The sequence below is a fragment of the Bufo gargarizans genome, chromosome 1 (genome assembly GCF_014858855.1).
Source record: "Bufo gargarizans isolate SCDJY-AF-19 chromosome 1, ASM1485885v1, whole genome shotgun sequence".
In the NCBI taxonomy this organism is placed as follows: domain Eukaryota; kingdom Metazoa; phylum Chordata; class Amphibia; order Anura; family Bufonidae; genus Bufo; species Bufo gargarizans.
Window position 1 is genome coordinate 695,014,735 of NC_058080.1, and position 14,111 is coordinate 695,028,845.

General features: G+C 49.0%; 1 protein-coding gene across 2 annotated transcripts in view; it reads left to right on the plus strand.

The window, feature by feature from the left end:
* The first annotated feature begins 6,315 nt into the window (after positions 1–6,315).
* Positions 6,316–14,111, plus strand: part of PLPP1 (phospholipid phosphatase 1) — an 80,273-nt gene continuing 72,477 nt past the window's right edge. For both annotated transcript variants that reach the window (XM_044276230.1, XM_044276231.1), the window contains exon 1: positions 6,316–6,587. In XM_044276230.1, coding sequence (XP_044132165.1) covers positions 6,530–6,587 — 58 coding nt within the window. In that variant the 5' untranslated portion in view covers positions 6,316–6,529. The remainder of the gene's footprint in view (positions 6,588–14,111) is intronic.

Sequence of the window (14,111 nt, forward strand, 5' to 3'; positions counted from 1 at the left end):
CTCAGGGGAAACGCGTTCACACTTGACTCCGTCCAGGAGCTCGTCTGCGGCAGACTACTTGTCGTAGACGGCTCCTGGGCGGGAGAGCCGATTAGGCTCATCAACGTGTACGCCTCCCCTGACAAGGGTGAGCGACTGGAGCTCTTCCAGGCCCTCCGACTGCAACTTGCCACCACTAGGACCGTAGTGATGGCCGGGGATTTCAACTGCCCGATCGAGGAGGACGGACGCAGCTCCGGGACGTCAAGCAAGCTTGATGTCACTTCCAAACTGCTTATTGAGATGGTGACCGAGGCGCGTCTGCAGGACGTTGTGGGATCCATGGGGAAAGGCTCCATTAATTACACGTGGAGCCGACCCAATGGCTCACTTCGTTCTCGGATCGACTTTGTGTTTACCTCTCGGGCAGTCAGGCAGTGTGGACACTCTATGGTCCCTTGCTTCTTCTCCGATCACAGGGCCGTTCGGGTCCAGTGCACCCTGGGCACGGGGTTCCCCCCCGGCCGAGGGTCCTGGAAACTGAACTGCGCCCTGCTGAATCGCGAGGATGTGCTTGCGGAACTTAGAGAGGTCTACATAGCCTGGCGGAGTGTCAAACGCTTGTTCAAACAGACTAGTGACTGGTGGGAGTATGTTAAAGTCCAGTTTCGTTGTTTCTTTCAGGACAAGCAACAACACCAGGCGTGTGAGAAGAAGAGGGCCTTCAGAGCGCTGCAGCGTGAGCTGCGGTCCCTGCAAGACCTTCACCGGTGCGGCTGGAGCGTTAGAGAGGAGCTGGAGGGGGCCAAAAAGAACCTGAAAAGGCACTTTGAGGAGGAATCCAAGCTAATCGTCTTCCGTTCCAAAGTAGAAAACCTGGATAAGGATGAGAAGTGCAACTCGTTCTTTTTCAGGAAACTCCACGCCGGCCACACGCCCCTGAACGAACTTCGAGACAAAGACGGCAACATGCGTTCGGGGAAGGAGGAAGTAATGGGAGTCGTCACAGACTACTACAGCGACCTCTACTCCCTGAGGAACACCGACCAGAAGGCCGCCGATAAATTCCTGTCAGGTATCACTAACCATCTTGATCCGGCAGGTGCGGAGGCCATGGATGACCCTCTGACGGTGGGTGAGGTGCTCTCTGCCGCTAGATCCTTTAGGTCCGGCAGGACCCCGGGCAGTGACGGCCTCCCAGCGGAGCTCTATGTAGCGCTGGGGGACCTGATTTGTCCGGACCTGTTGGAACTCTATGAGGAGATGGTGGTGGAGGGTACAATGCCCCCATCCTTGAGGGAAGGAATGATCACGATCCTGTATAAGCGGAAGGGGGAGAGATGTGACCTGAAAAACTGGCGTCCCATCTCTCTCCTGAACGTGGACTACAAGATCCTCGCCAAGGTACTTGCCAACCGGCTGAAGGTCGTCATCGGCGGAATCGTCCACCCGGACCAGACCTGCGGCATCCCCGGCCGCAGGATCGCAGACAGCCTCGCTCTTGTGAGAGACACGGTGCACTACATCCAGGACCGCCGTGTTCATGCCGCCCTGGTCAGCCTGGACCAGGAGAAGGCATTCGACCGGGTCTCTCATGAGTTTATGGGCAAGGCGCTGCGCAGGCTAGGTCTAGGCAGGAGGTTCTGTTCTTTTGTTGACCTGATGTATTTTGACATTTGCAGCACGGTGCTGGTGAACGGCTGGAAGACTGACCCCTTCTCGGTTCGCTCCGGGGTCAGACAAGGCTGCCCTCTCTCACCTCTCCTTTTTGTTTGTGTTATAGAATCCTTCGCGGAGTCTATCCGGCAGAATGGAGAGATCAGAGGGATCACCGCACCAGGACCTGGACACTACGAGGTCAAGTGCTCGCTGTACATGGATGATGTGACCGTCTTCTGCGCTGACCGGCGTTCGGTGACTGCACTCGTCCAGACCTGCGAGGAGTTCGGACAAGCTTCAGGGGCCAAAGTCAACTGCGGCAAGTCAGAAGCCATGCTCTTCGGGGACTGGCAACTGGCCTCTTCTGCCCCCTTCCCATTTACCATCAAACCAAACTTCATCAAAATCCTTGGAGTCTGGTTCGGGAAGGAAGGCGCAGCCCTCAAGTCTTGGGATGAACGCTTGGCCAAAGTCAACCAAAGAATCGGACTGTGGAGCCTTAGACAACTCACGATTGAAGGGAAAGCACTCGTCCTGCGCAACGAAGTTTTGCCTGTGCTCCAGTACACCGCACAGGCATGGCCCCCTCTTGCCACCGTTTCCAGGGCCATCACCAGGACAGTCTTTCGCTTCATCTGGGGATCTAAGATGGACAGAGTGAAACGAGCCATCATGTACAAAGAGCCCCGCAAGGGCGGAAAGGGCATACCGGACCTGCCCACTTTACTGCGGATCGCCTTTGTTTGTGACAGCGTTCGTCGGACTCTGAGAACAGCTAACGGCTCTGCGGGCAAGGCTATGTCCCGTTTTTTCCTCCTGCCTCTCTGGAGGGGCATGGGCTGGGACAAGTGGGACAGCTCTATCCCTTACAACTGGCACGCTCCCTGGTTCTACGGGGACGTCGTCAGGTTTGTGAGGGAACACCAACTGGAGGGCCTCAAACCCGACTTGTGGAAGCCAAAAACTATCCACAAGCTCATCAGAGCAAAGGACGTGGTGGAGTCAATTCCAGGGATCCAGGACGACACCGTAGAGACAGTTTGGACTAATGTGTCGTCAAACAGGTTGACCAACGGGCATAAGGACTTGTCATGGATGGCCATTCAGGGCGGACTGCCCATCCGGTCATTCATGCATGCCCGCAATCTGTGCAAAACTGGGTACTGCCCCAGGTGCCCTTTCGTGGAGGAAACATCTTACCACCTGTTTTGGGAGTGCCCCTTTGCACAGCGCCTGTTGGACGCCCTGGAACATGAACTCAAAGACTCTGTGCCCAGGAACAGCCTGCAATGCACTTCGGTGCTGTATGGACTATTTCCTGGGATTCATACTGTTGGAGCCATCCAGGAGGCCTGGCGCCTTATGAACTGTTTTAAGGACGCTATTTGGTTTGCTAGGAACCGGCTCATCCTCAGGAGGGAGAACAAGTCCGTCCTGGACTGCCGCAGACTTATCCATAGTCTGTTGCGGGACTACAACATCTCGGACGTTGACGAAGAAGAAGAGGACTAAACCCCTCTCCTTCCCCCCTCTCCCCCCGTGTGTATTTGTCCTCTCAATAAAACTTTGGGCATGTGATTCCCCCTCCCTACCCCCTCCTTCCCACTTCCTCTTCCCTCATCACTGTCTAAATGCTTTTGTTGGGAGGTTTTGTGATTGAATAGGTATGCTAGTGTAGCATTCATTGCGATGTATAGTGTAGGGTAACCTGTGCTTTACATAACAATGCCATGCTCGCAAAGACGAATACGTGTAATTTATTATGTACTGATTTGTGGCCTGTGCTGCGACACAGTACTAACGTATGTATGTATAACGACTGATTGTAATAAAGACGTTTCAATCAAAAAAAACAGGGGGATTTGTCTATCCCGAGCATGTGAAGACATAGTCTGGCGGAGTGAGCGGATGAGCGCTACTAAATAGGACCAACGGTCATGAAGGCAGTATCTGCAGGCGATGTGGTACGCTAAGAGCACCACAAGACACGAAAGATGCCCTGGTCAACCGCTGCGCCCAGCCCATCTCCAACCGTCTCAACTTCTGTCCTGCCATTGGAGCAAGATGTAATCTGGGAAGAGAGAGTGAGGTTGATTCTGCGCACCTCTCCCTCACTTGAATCCAATTGACGCGCAAGTCTTGACATCTCGACCAGTTCAAAGTCCTGTGGCGATAGGCGAGCGATGAAGCAGAAGGTGTGGAATCACTGGGAGCTGTGGACGCGGACCTGCACACAGGCGGCTCAGGTCTAATGGTCGTCTTCATGCTGACGAAGCAACAGCTGGATTAAATTTGAATTCAATTTTCAAGATGTCAATGTATGTTCAATTGTCAATTGTTTGCTTCTAAGGCCAGTAGAATATTGTTGTGGATTAAACAAGGCATAGACTTGCAGGACAGGGACTTCATATTACCACTTGACAATGTTTTTGGTGCGGCCTTATCTGAAATATATAGCTTAGTTCTGGGCACTGATTCATAGAAAGAATGCCTTGGAGTTGGAAACAGTACAAAGAAGAGCATATATATAAAAAAATTAAAATACATTTCAGCACACCTGAGACGTGCTGGTAATCCTATCGGGACTCACAGAGTAGGAGGGCATATGACCAGACCTGACGATCAGCACTCTCTATTTTTCAGGAGGGTGCAGATGGATGGGTCTGGTCATGTGCCCCTCCATAAGTGACCATATTAAGCACTGGAGGGCAGTGCAAATGGGGGAGCAGAGTGAAGACAGTGCTCAGCAGAGGTCATGGACAAGGTTGTCCACATTTTACTATTGATGACCAATCCTCAGAATAGGTCATCAATATCAGATCAGCGGGGGTCCGACTCCCAACACCCCCGCACAACAGTGGTCGTACAACTGCCTTCTCTGCTCTGTTTCCCTGCTGGCCGCAGCAATTGCAGAGGTGAGCAGGTGTAATTACAACTATGGCGTCCCCATTCAATGCTATGGGATGGCTCTGTAGTATTCACTTGGACAGAGCTGTCCCATAGAAGTGAATGGGGACGCCATACTTGTAATTACACCTGCTCAGCGCTCCAATTGCTGCGGCCAGCATTAAAACGAAGCAGAGAAGCCAGTGCTTGTACAACCACTGCTTTTTCTTCAAACAGCTGATCGGCAGGGGTGGCGGGAGTCGGACCTCAGCCGATCTGATAATGATGACCTATTCTGAGGATTGGTCATCAATAGTAAAAAGTGGAAAACCTTGTCCATGACCTCTTCCGTATATATCAGGACTTTTTACCTTTTCCGGTATTGAGATCTTCTTCCGTATCTCAACACCGGAAAACAACGCAAGCGTGAAAGTAGCCTTATTTGCCATCAGCAAGCAAGGACATGTTCTATCCAATGCTGAACGGACATATGGATGCTGAAGGCACACAGATGTTGTGTGAAGGTACCCTTAGAAAGCGGCTTATTTGGTAAAGGGGTATTCTGGTAACTAAAACTTATCCCCTATCAACTAATCAGAGGGGATCTGACTGCTGGGACCCCACAACACAGGGCCCATTCCCCCTATCCTGCCACTCCTTTTATTCTCCGAGACTGAAGGGGAACGCAATGAAATGGAACTGAATGCATTCTGGTGCACGCTGTTCCCTTTACTTCAGTTTTGTCACCATTGACAATGAATAGGGACAAAACTGAAGCGTTTTCCTCCGGTATGGAGATCCTATGATGGATCTCAATAGTGGAAAGGGAAATCGCAAATGTAAAAGTAGACAGGCGCAGATCCCATGCAGGTAATCTGCTGTGTGAAAAAGTGCCAAGCCCCGTCCCGGACCGCAGAGACACGGAGCACTAACATGACTGATAACGCTCCGTGCCTCTCTGTGATCTTTTTGCTATAAAATCACGGTGACAATTTTATCTCACCATCATTTTGTAGTAAAAAGATCACAGAGAGGCACGGAGCGTTATCAGTCATGTTAGTGCTCCGTGTCTCTGCTGTCCGGGGCGGGGCTTGGCTCTGTTTCACGCACCGGATTACCCGCACGGGATCCGCTCCTGTGAAAGAGCTCTAAGGCTAGGGCTACACAATGACATTTGTTGCACGACAATTTTTATGATAGTCTATGGTGTTGCACTGCAACATGCGACGTGCTGTGACGACATGAGTCGCAAAAAAACCATCCAAAATGGATTTTTCTGGAATTATCGCGTCGCAGCCCGACACCATAGACTATCATTATAAAAAATGTCACACCACACATGTTGCAGTGTAGTTGTGCCCTATCCTAACAGTTACCGCCCTTCAGAGCTTTGACATCTCCTTGATAATGCACGTTCCTAAGCGCTTAGTAACACGCTCCGCACCCACGTGAGAACATGCGGCGCCCTCGCAGCACAGTTATGACGTCACTGTAAGACGCCTGAGGTAACTTTTGCCGACCCCGACCCCGACCCCTCCTCGGCTCTAAGACACACACACAGCAGCCGTGACCTCGCGCTCCCCCTAGCGCAGCTTTTCGTCGCCCTGCTCTGTCTTTAGGACAGTAGTTTTCACCCGACCACGCCCGTCGTGACGTGGCGGACCAGGATAGGTCCATTAAATCCTTTACCACCGTAGCTATTCAGCCACGCCTCCGTCGCTGCCCACCAGCGATGCAATTGGCTAATCGCAGCCGCCTACGTCACGTGATTCCCTTAGGAGTCAGTCCCATCAACATTACGCCGCCACAGCCTCCCCGTGCAGTCAGACAGACGGGAGTCCCGGGCACGCTGGCCGTCTGTAGTCTGACAACCCCGTCCTCGCCTGCGGTGTCACCGTCACTCCCACCTGGACTCTAAGCACCTGTAGTTGGACTGTCACACATGAGACTGCTGCAGTGACCGGCACTTGTCTCTCTGCTGGCGGCTGACGGCAAATCCAGCAAAATGTTTGACAAAACGAGGATCCCCTTCGTAGTCCTGGACGTAGTGTGTGTGGTGCTTGGTATGTAACGCCTTCTATGTGCCGTGCATGTCCCTTTAATACGGGCGGGGATCCTGTCACCTGGCTTGTCTATAGGGCTCCTGCTTTGCATGCAATGTGTGTACTAACCCCCTGTGTGCTCCTTCTCCCTCTCACTGCTGATTCTATTGATTTATGGACAACCCTGAACATTTCTCTTGTTGCTCTGCTGAAATCCATAGAGGGAATGTTAAAATATTTACAAAAAAAACCCCTCAAACATCAGAAAACAAAGTGTTTTTATAAATTTCCCATGTCTATCTGCTTCTTGGAAAGCTGAGTGACAACCAGGGCGTGTTTCCAGCTCTTCCAGGGGTTGTCACCCAGCTTACTCATTAGATGTCACCGGGATTTTGGGTATAGAGCTGAGGACATGGGCTGCTAGATGGCCGCTAGCACATCCGCAATACCCAGTCCCCATAGCTCTGTGTGCTTTTATTGTGTAAAAAGCCGATACATATGCAAATTAACCTGAGATGAGTCCAGCGTGAAGGAGCCCAGCACCGCCTCTCATCCTCAGAATCTCCTCCTTGCTCCCCGACGTCAGAAAGCTAGAGCGCCGTAATCTCGTGATGTGCGTGCTAGCGCATGCGCAGTGTTGTCATAGTGTTCCTTTTCTGTGCTGGCATCAGCCTCCGGGAACGATCTGTGCATGCGCTAGCTCGCTCATCGCGAGATTACGGTGCTCTAGCTTTCTGACGTCGGAGAGCAAGGAGGAGATTCTGAGGATGCGGGGCTGTGCTGGGCTCATCTCAGGGACAGGACTCATCTCAGGTTAATTTGCATATGTATCAAATTGTTTTTTTACACAATAAAAGCACACAGAGCTATGGGGACTGGGTATTGCGGATGTGCTAGCGGCCATCTAGCAGCCCATGTCCTCAGCTCTATACACAATATCCCGGTGACAGGTTCCCTTTAAAGGGGTTTTCTGAGTTTAAAAAGGAAAGCTCCCTGTAGGCTGGAATGTCATAAAAATACCAAAACGTCATCCCTACCACTGCAGCCATGATGTCATCTTCTTGGCTCCAGTGATGACACGCTACAGGTTGTCACTGGCCTTACCGGTATATGACACCTGACTTCTGATTGGCTGCAGCGATCCTATGGTGTATATAGGTACGTCACTGCTGCAGCCAAACAAGTGCAGCCCGGAGGAGAGGATCAAAGCGGTAGGATTATACGTTATTTTACGACGGTTCCTGTCTATGTGGCCTCATGCACATGATTGTGTTTTCGATCCATGTCAGATCTTATTTTTTTTTGTGGCTCAGTCTTGGACCCAGGCATTTCTATGGGGCTGCACAAAATGAAGTCATCTGTGTGCTGGCAGCATAGCCGCATGTTCGTCCTGGAAAATACATATGTCCTGTGCTTGAGGCCTGACAACCCATTTAATAGGGATTGTTGCTTTTCAGGAAGGAAAGTTGGGTAACAACTGCTATGAGAGCAGGTGTCTACTGCCCATATTTACTGCCACCCAGCTTTCCCAGAAGCAGATAGAATGTCAGATAAAATGTGTAGTTAGGTCAAGGAGAAGGCGACGCAAAAAATAAAAAAAAATATATATTTATTAAGGAAACTTATATTTTACATTTGTATACGACTAAGGATCATTTCTTGTGTGGACTTTATTATTCTGGCTGGTGTATCACTTTTGAGCCCCACCCCTTAACCATGAGGGAGTGGTACAAGCCAGACAATGGCATTTGTGTGAATTGCGCCATTTTTGTAGAATTTGCTGACCGCTCCTGCAGTATTTCTTTAGAACAAGGTTGGGGGTTAGATATTAGAGGGTCTATCCTAGCCCCTCAGTGCACCACAGCTCCTTAGCTCTCTAGTGCTGGCCCCGCCTCTTAGTGCACCTCAGCTTTCTGGTGCTGGCCCCGCCCCCTCAGTGCACCTCAGCTTTTTGTTGCTGGCCCCATCCCTCAGTGCACCACAGCTCCTTAGCTCTAGTGCTGGCCCCGCCTCTTAGTGCACCTCAGCTCCAAAACTTTCTGTTGTTGACCCCGTCCCTCAGCTTTCTGGTGCTGGCCCCACGCCTTGGTGCTCCTCAGCTTTCTGGTGCTGGCCCCGCCCCTCAGTGCACCCCAGCTTTCTGGTGCTGGCCCCGCCCCTCAGTGCACCTCAGCTTTCTGGTGCTGGCCCCGCCCCTCAGTGCACCTCAGCTTTCTGGTGCTGGCCCCGCCCCTCAGTGCACCTCAGCTTTCTGGTGCTGGCCCCGCCCCTCAATGCACCTCAGCTTTCTGGTGCTGGCCCCGCCCCTCAGTGCACCTCAGCTTTCTGGTGCTGGCCCCGCCCCTCAGTGCACCTCAGCTTTCTGGTGCTGGCCCCGCCCCTCAGTGCACCTCAGCTTTCTGGTGCTGGCCCCGCCCTTGCTGCACTAATGCAACCAATTTGCACAGGACAGTTATCATTGTAGTCACCAGGATCAACCTTACCCGCTGACAGGTGCTCTTTAAAACTTGGTACAGCCCCTTTAATAGATTTTCATGCCTGTGCTTTTGACAGAAACCATTTTCGCCTTTTTTCCAAATAAAAGTGATGCCATATGCCAGGGATCAGCAACCTTCAGCTGCTGAGAAATCACAGCATGCACACTTTACTTGGCTAACTCTCATAGAAGTGAAAGAAGGATTCTGGGAGTTGTAGTTTCAGAACAGCTGGAGAGCCGGAGGTTGCTGATCCCTGCTGTAAACACTCGCCTCCGTCCCTGCCTGCTGTGGGGCTTGCAGTCTGTTTTCCCTATGTCCTGGGAGGGATCACTGTGGGAAACAGGCCAGCCTTAAGGACAGCATAGAATTTCTGTGCAGGTCCCAGCGTGTGTCAGATGAGACGTGTCATGGATGGGGTCTCTAGTATGTGAGGGGTCTATCTGGTGCCCCCTTTGTGTTTTTGCATAATGTGTGGTCAGAGGAGTTCACTGTTTGGCCCATTGGTCTTTGTCCTACTTCTGTGCATGTGATGCTATACTGTGCTGGTTATAGCTTCTCCTTCTGCACAGTGCCGTGTACACATCCGATGGTAAACTCTGGGCATCTGCAGCCCGATGCACCACTTTAATGGAAATCTCTGATGGGTTGATGCCAAGATGCTTGTACCACTGCAGTGCTGACCTAAGATGACGGGATCAGAACAAATCCCAGAGTATTAGGCATCATGCTCACCACTGTGTCTAGATTTCATTCCGCAAACCACGGATCTGCATTCGGCATTTTTCTGACCACCATCAGTAGAAATGACTATTCTCAAAAACGGACAAGAACAGAACATGTTCTATAACAGGGATCAGCAACCTCCGACTCTCCAGCTGTTCTAAAATGACAACTCCCAGAATCCTCCTTTCCCTTCTATGAGAGTAAGTGTGCATGCTGGGGGTTGTAGTTTCACAGCAGCTGGAGTGCCCAAGGTTGCTTATCCCTGTTCTACAATTTGTGGAGTGAGAGTGGCCACATGTATCCGCAAAAAATTTGGATGTGGCACAGCCCCCATAGAAATGAGTCATTGTGCTATCCGCCCAAACAGAATTTCGGATGGCACATGGATAAAAAATTTGTGCATGACGTCTTATTCAAATTTTTTTTTTCCTGATGATTGTGCCCATGATATTTACGCCATTATTATAGGAAAGTGTTTTTTCCAGTTTTCATATTTTTATTTTTATATTGCTGGTCCGCCCAGTGACTGGAAGAACTGGGGTGGGGGTAGGAATGGTATATGAAGGCTTATTAAAGTCATTATACACTTGCAGTCTATCACAGCAAATATGGGGGATGGATTCACTTTAAGATATCACCCCTCAATTAGAACAAATGGCTCTAAGACCCCATGCACACAGCTGTTGTGCGGCCATTCCCTACATTGGGGATCGCAATTTGCGGTCCCCAATGCACGGGTAACGTCCATGTGGCGGCCGGGACGGATCGAGACCCATTCAACTTAAATGGGTCCGTGATCCGTCCGCACCGCAAAAAAAATAGAATGTGTTCTATTTTTTTGCGGTGTGGCAGCATGGACTGAAACGCCACAGAAGCACTCCATAGTGCTTCCTTGGGGTTCCGTGCCTCCGTTCCACACCGCAGCTCCCGATTGCGGATCCATTCAAGTGAATGGGTCTGCATTTGTGATGCGGAGAGCACACGGCCGGTATGCTCATTTGCATATGATTTTGGACACTGGCAACGGCTACGTGCATGAGGCCTAATTCTGTCTGGCAACAAATGAATGGGACGAGCAGTGGGCATTACACTGCACTGCCCCTACAAGGGAGGAGGTGTACGGGTAATTTTGAAGAGGATGCAGCGATCGCATGAGTGCTGGTAGTTGGACCCCCTCCAATCTGATATTTATGGCCTATCCTGGTCAAAAAAATTACCCCACTAAACAACCCCTTTAACCACCCATTCAGGGGGACGGGATTTCCTGTGAACGCGCGCACACAGACGCGGGCGCTCACAGGAACGGAAGGTAAGCGAGTGGATCTCCAGCGTGCCAGCAGCGATCGCTCGCTGGCAGGCTGGAGATCTGATTTTTTTTTTTTTAACCCCTAACAGGTATTTTAGACGCTGTTTTGATAACAGCGTCTAATATACCTGCTACCTGGTCCTCTGGTGGTCCCTTTTGTTAGGATCGACCACCAGAGGACACAGGTAGCTGTGTAAAGTAGCACCAAACACTACACTACACCCCCCCCCCTGTCACTTATTAACCCTTTGTGAACCACTGATCACCCCATATAGACTCCCTGATCACCCCCCTGTCATTGATCACCCCCCTGTAAGGATCCATTCAGACGTCCGTATGAATTTTACGGATCCACGGATACATGGATCGGATCCGCAAAACGCATACGGACGTCTGAATGGAGCCTTACAGGGGGGTGATCAATGACAAGTGGGTGATCACCCCATAAAAACTCCCTGATCACCCCCCTGTCATTGATCACCTCCTGTAAGGCTCCAATCAGACATTTTTATTGACCCAAGTTAGCGGAAATTTTTTGTTTGTGTTTGTTTTTGTTTTTTCTTACTGAGTCTCATATTCCACTAACTTGTGTCAAAAAATAAAATCTCACATGAACTCACTATACCCCTCACGGAATCCAAATGCGTAATCATTTTTAGACATTTATATTCCAGACTTCTTCTCGCGCTTTAGGGCCCCTAAAAAGCCAGGGCAGTATAAATACCCCACATGTGACCCCATTTCGGAAAGAAGACACCCCAAGGTATTCCGTGAGAGGCATATTGAGTCCATGAAAGATTGAAATTTTTGTCCCAAGTTAGCGGAAAGGGAGACTTTGTGAGAAAATGCAAAAAAAATCAATTTCCGCTAACTTGTGCCAAAAAAAATAAAAATTCTAGGAACTCGCCATGCCCCTCACGGAATACCTTGGGGTGTCTTCTTTCCAAAATGGGGTCACTTGTGGGGTAGTTATACTGCCCTGGCAATTTAGGGGCCCAAATGTGTAAGAAGTACCTTGCAATCAAAATCTGTAAAAAATGGCCTGCGAAATCCGAAATGTGCTCTTTGGAATATCTGCCCCTTTGCCCACCTAGGCTGCAATAAAGTGTCACACATCTGGTATCGCCGTACTCAGGAGAAGTTGGGGAATGTGTTTTGGGGTGTCATTTTACATATAACCATGCTGGGTGAGAGAAATATCTTGGTCAAATGCCAACTTTGTATAAGAAAATTGGAAAAGTTGTCTTTTGCCAAGATATTTCTCTCACTCAGCATGGGTATATGTAAAATGACACCCCAAAACACATTCCCCAACTTCTCCTGAGTACGGCGATACCAGATGTGTGACACTTTATTGCAGCCTAGGTGGGCAAAGGGGCACATATTCCAAAGAGCACCTTTCGGATTTCGCAGGCCATTTTTTACAGATTTTGATTGCAAGGTACTTCTTACACATTTGGGCCCCTAAATTGCCAGGGCAGTATAACTACCCCACAAGTGACCCCATTTTGGAAAGAAGACACCCCAAGGTATTCCGTGAGGGGCATGGCGCGTTCCTAGAATTTTTTATTTTTTGTTGCAAGTTATTGGAATATGAGACTTTGTAAGAAAAAATAAAATAAAATAAAAAAATCATCATTTTCCGCAACTTATGACAAAAAATAAAAAGTTCTATGAACTCACTATGCCCATCAGCGAATACCTTAGGGTCTCTACTTTCCGAAATGGGGTCATTTGTGGGGTTTTTCTACTGTTTGGGCATTGTAGAACCTCAGGAAACATGACAGGTGCTCAGAAAGTCAGAGCTGCTTCAAAAAGCAGAAATTCACATTTTTGTACCATAGTTTGTAAACGCTATAATTTTTGCCCAAACATTTTTTTTTTTTTATCAAAGACATGTAGAACAATAAATTTAGCGAAAAATTTATATATGGATGTCGTTTTTTTTGCAAAATTTTACAGCTGAAAGTGAAAAAAGTCATTTTTTTGCAAAAAAAACGTTAAATTTCGATTAATAACAAAAAATGTCAAAATGTCAGCAGCAATGAAATACCACCAAATGAAAGCTCTATTAGTGAGAAGAAAAGGAGGTAAAATTCATTTGGGTGGTAAGTTGCATGACCGAGCAATAAACGGTGAAAGTAGTGTAGTGCAGAAGTGTAAAAAGTGCTCTGGTCATGAAGGGGGTTTCAGCTAGCGGGGCTGAAGTGGTTAAACAGGTTGTTTCGCATGGTGGGACAATTGGCCATTCACAAGCTAGGTGATAAGCGTTTGATTGCTGAGATTCCACCGCTGGGACCCTGAGTAATAATTAAAACAGGGGTCCCGTGCCCCCCGATTCAATGGCACAACCCCTTTTAACACTGTAAATTGCTGTTGAGCGATTTCTACTTCTTGTGTCCTTGTACACATAAACCACAACTATAAAACCACCTGCCTAATATTGTGTAGGTCCCCCTCATGCTACCAAAACACCTGAGCTGTCAAGGTACAGACTCCAAAAAGACCTCCTAAGGTTTCATGTGGTGTCTGCTGCCAACACAGTCGCAGGAAATAGTTTAAAGGCTATGAACACCTTCAGGGCCATTTTTTAATGATTGCATTTTACTTATTTTGGGCACCCCTTCCCCCCCCCACACACACACATTTTCTCCATTGGTTTTTATAAATAAATAAAAAAAGTCAACAGTTTTTGTCCTACAGGGTAAGGTTTAAGTCCATCTGCATAGTATCTTGCCCATCAGGTTGCTGGTTTGAAGGCTAGATGTTTCACTTATCTCTGAACTCCTGACAGCTCATAAACACCCAGTATAGTTAAATTCTTACCACACTTTAAGGAATATAGTTTAAATGGGTGTTTGAGCTGTTAGGAGGTCAGAGAGAAGGTCTATACATTCAGCTTTCAGAGCAGCAACCTGATACTCTGCAGATAGACTGAAATTTAGTCCTATAGGACAAAATATTTGAAGATTGTTTTTAATAAAGACCAATTGAAAAGAAATAAAACGATTTTTAGCCTCGAATGAGTAAAATGCCATC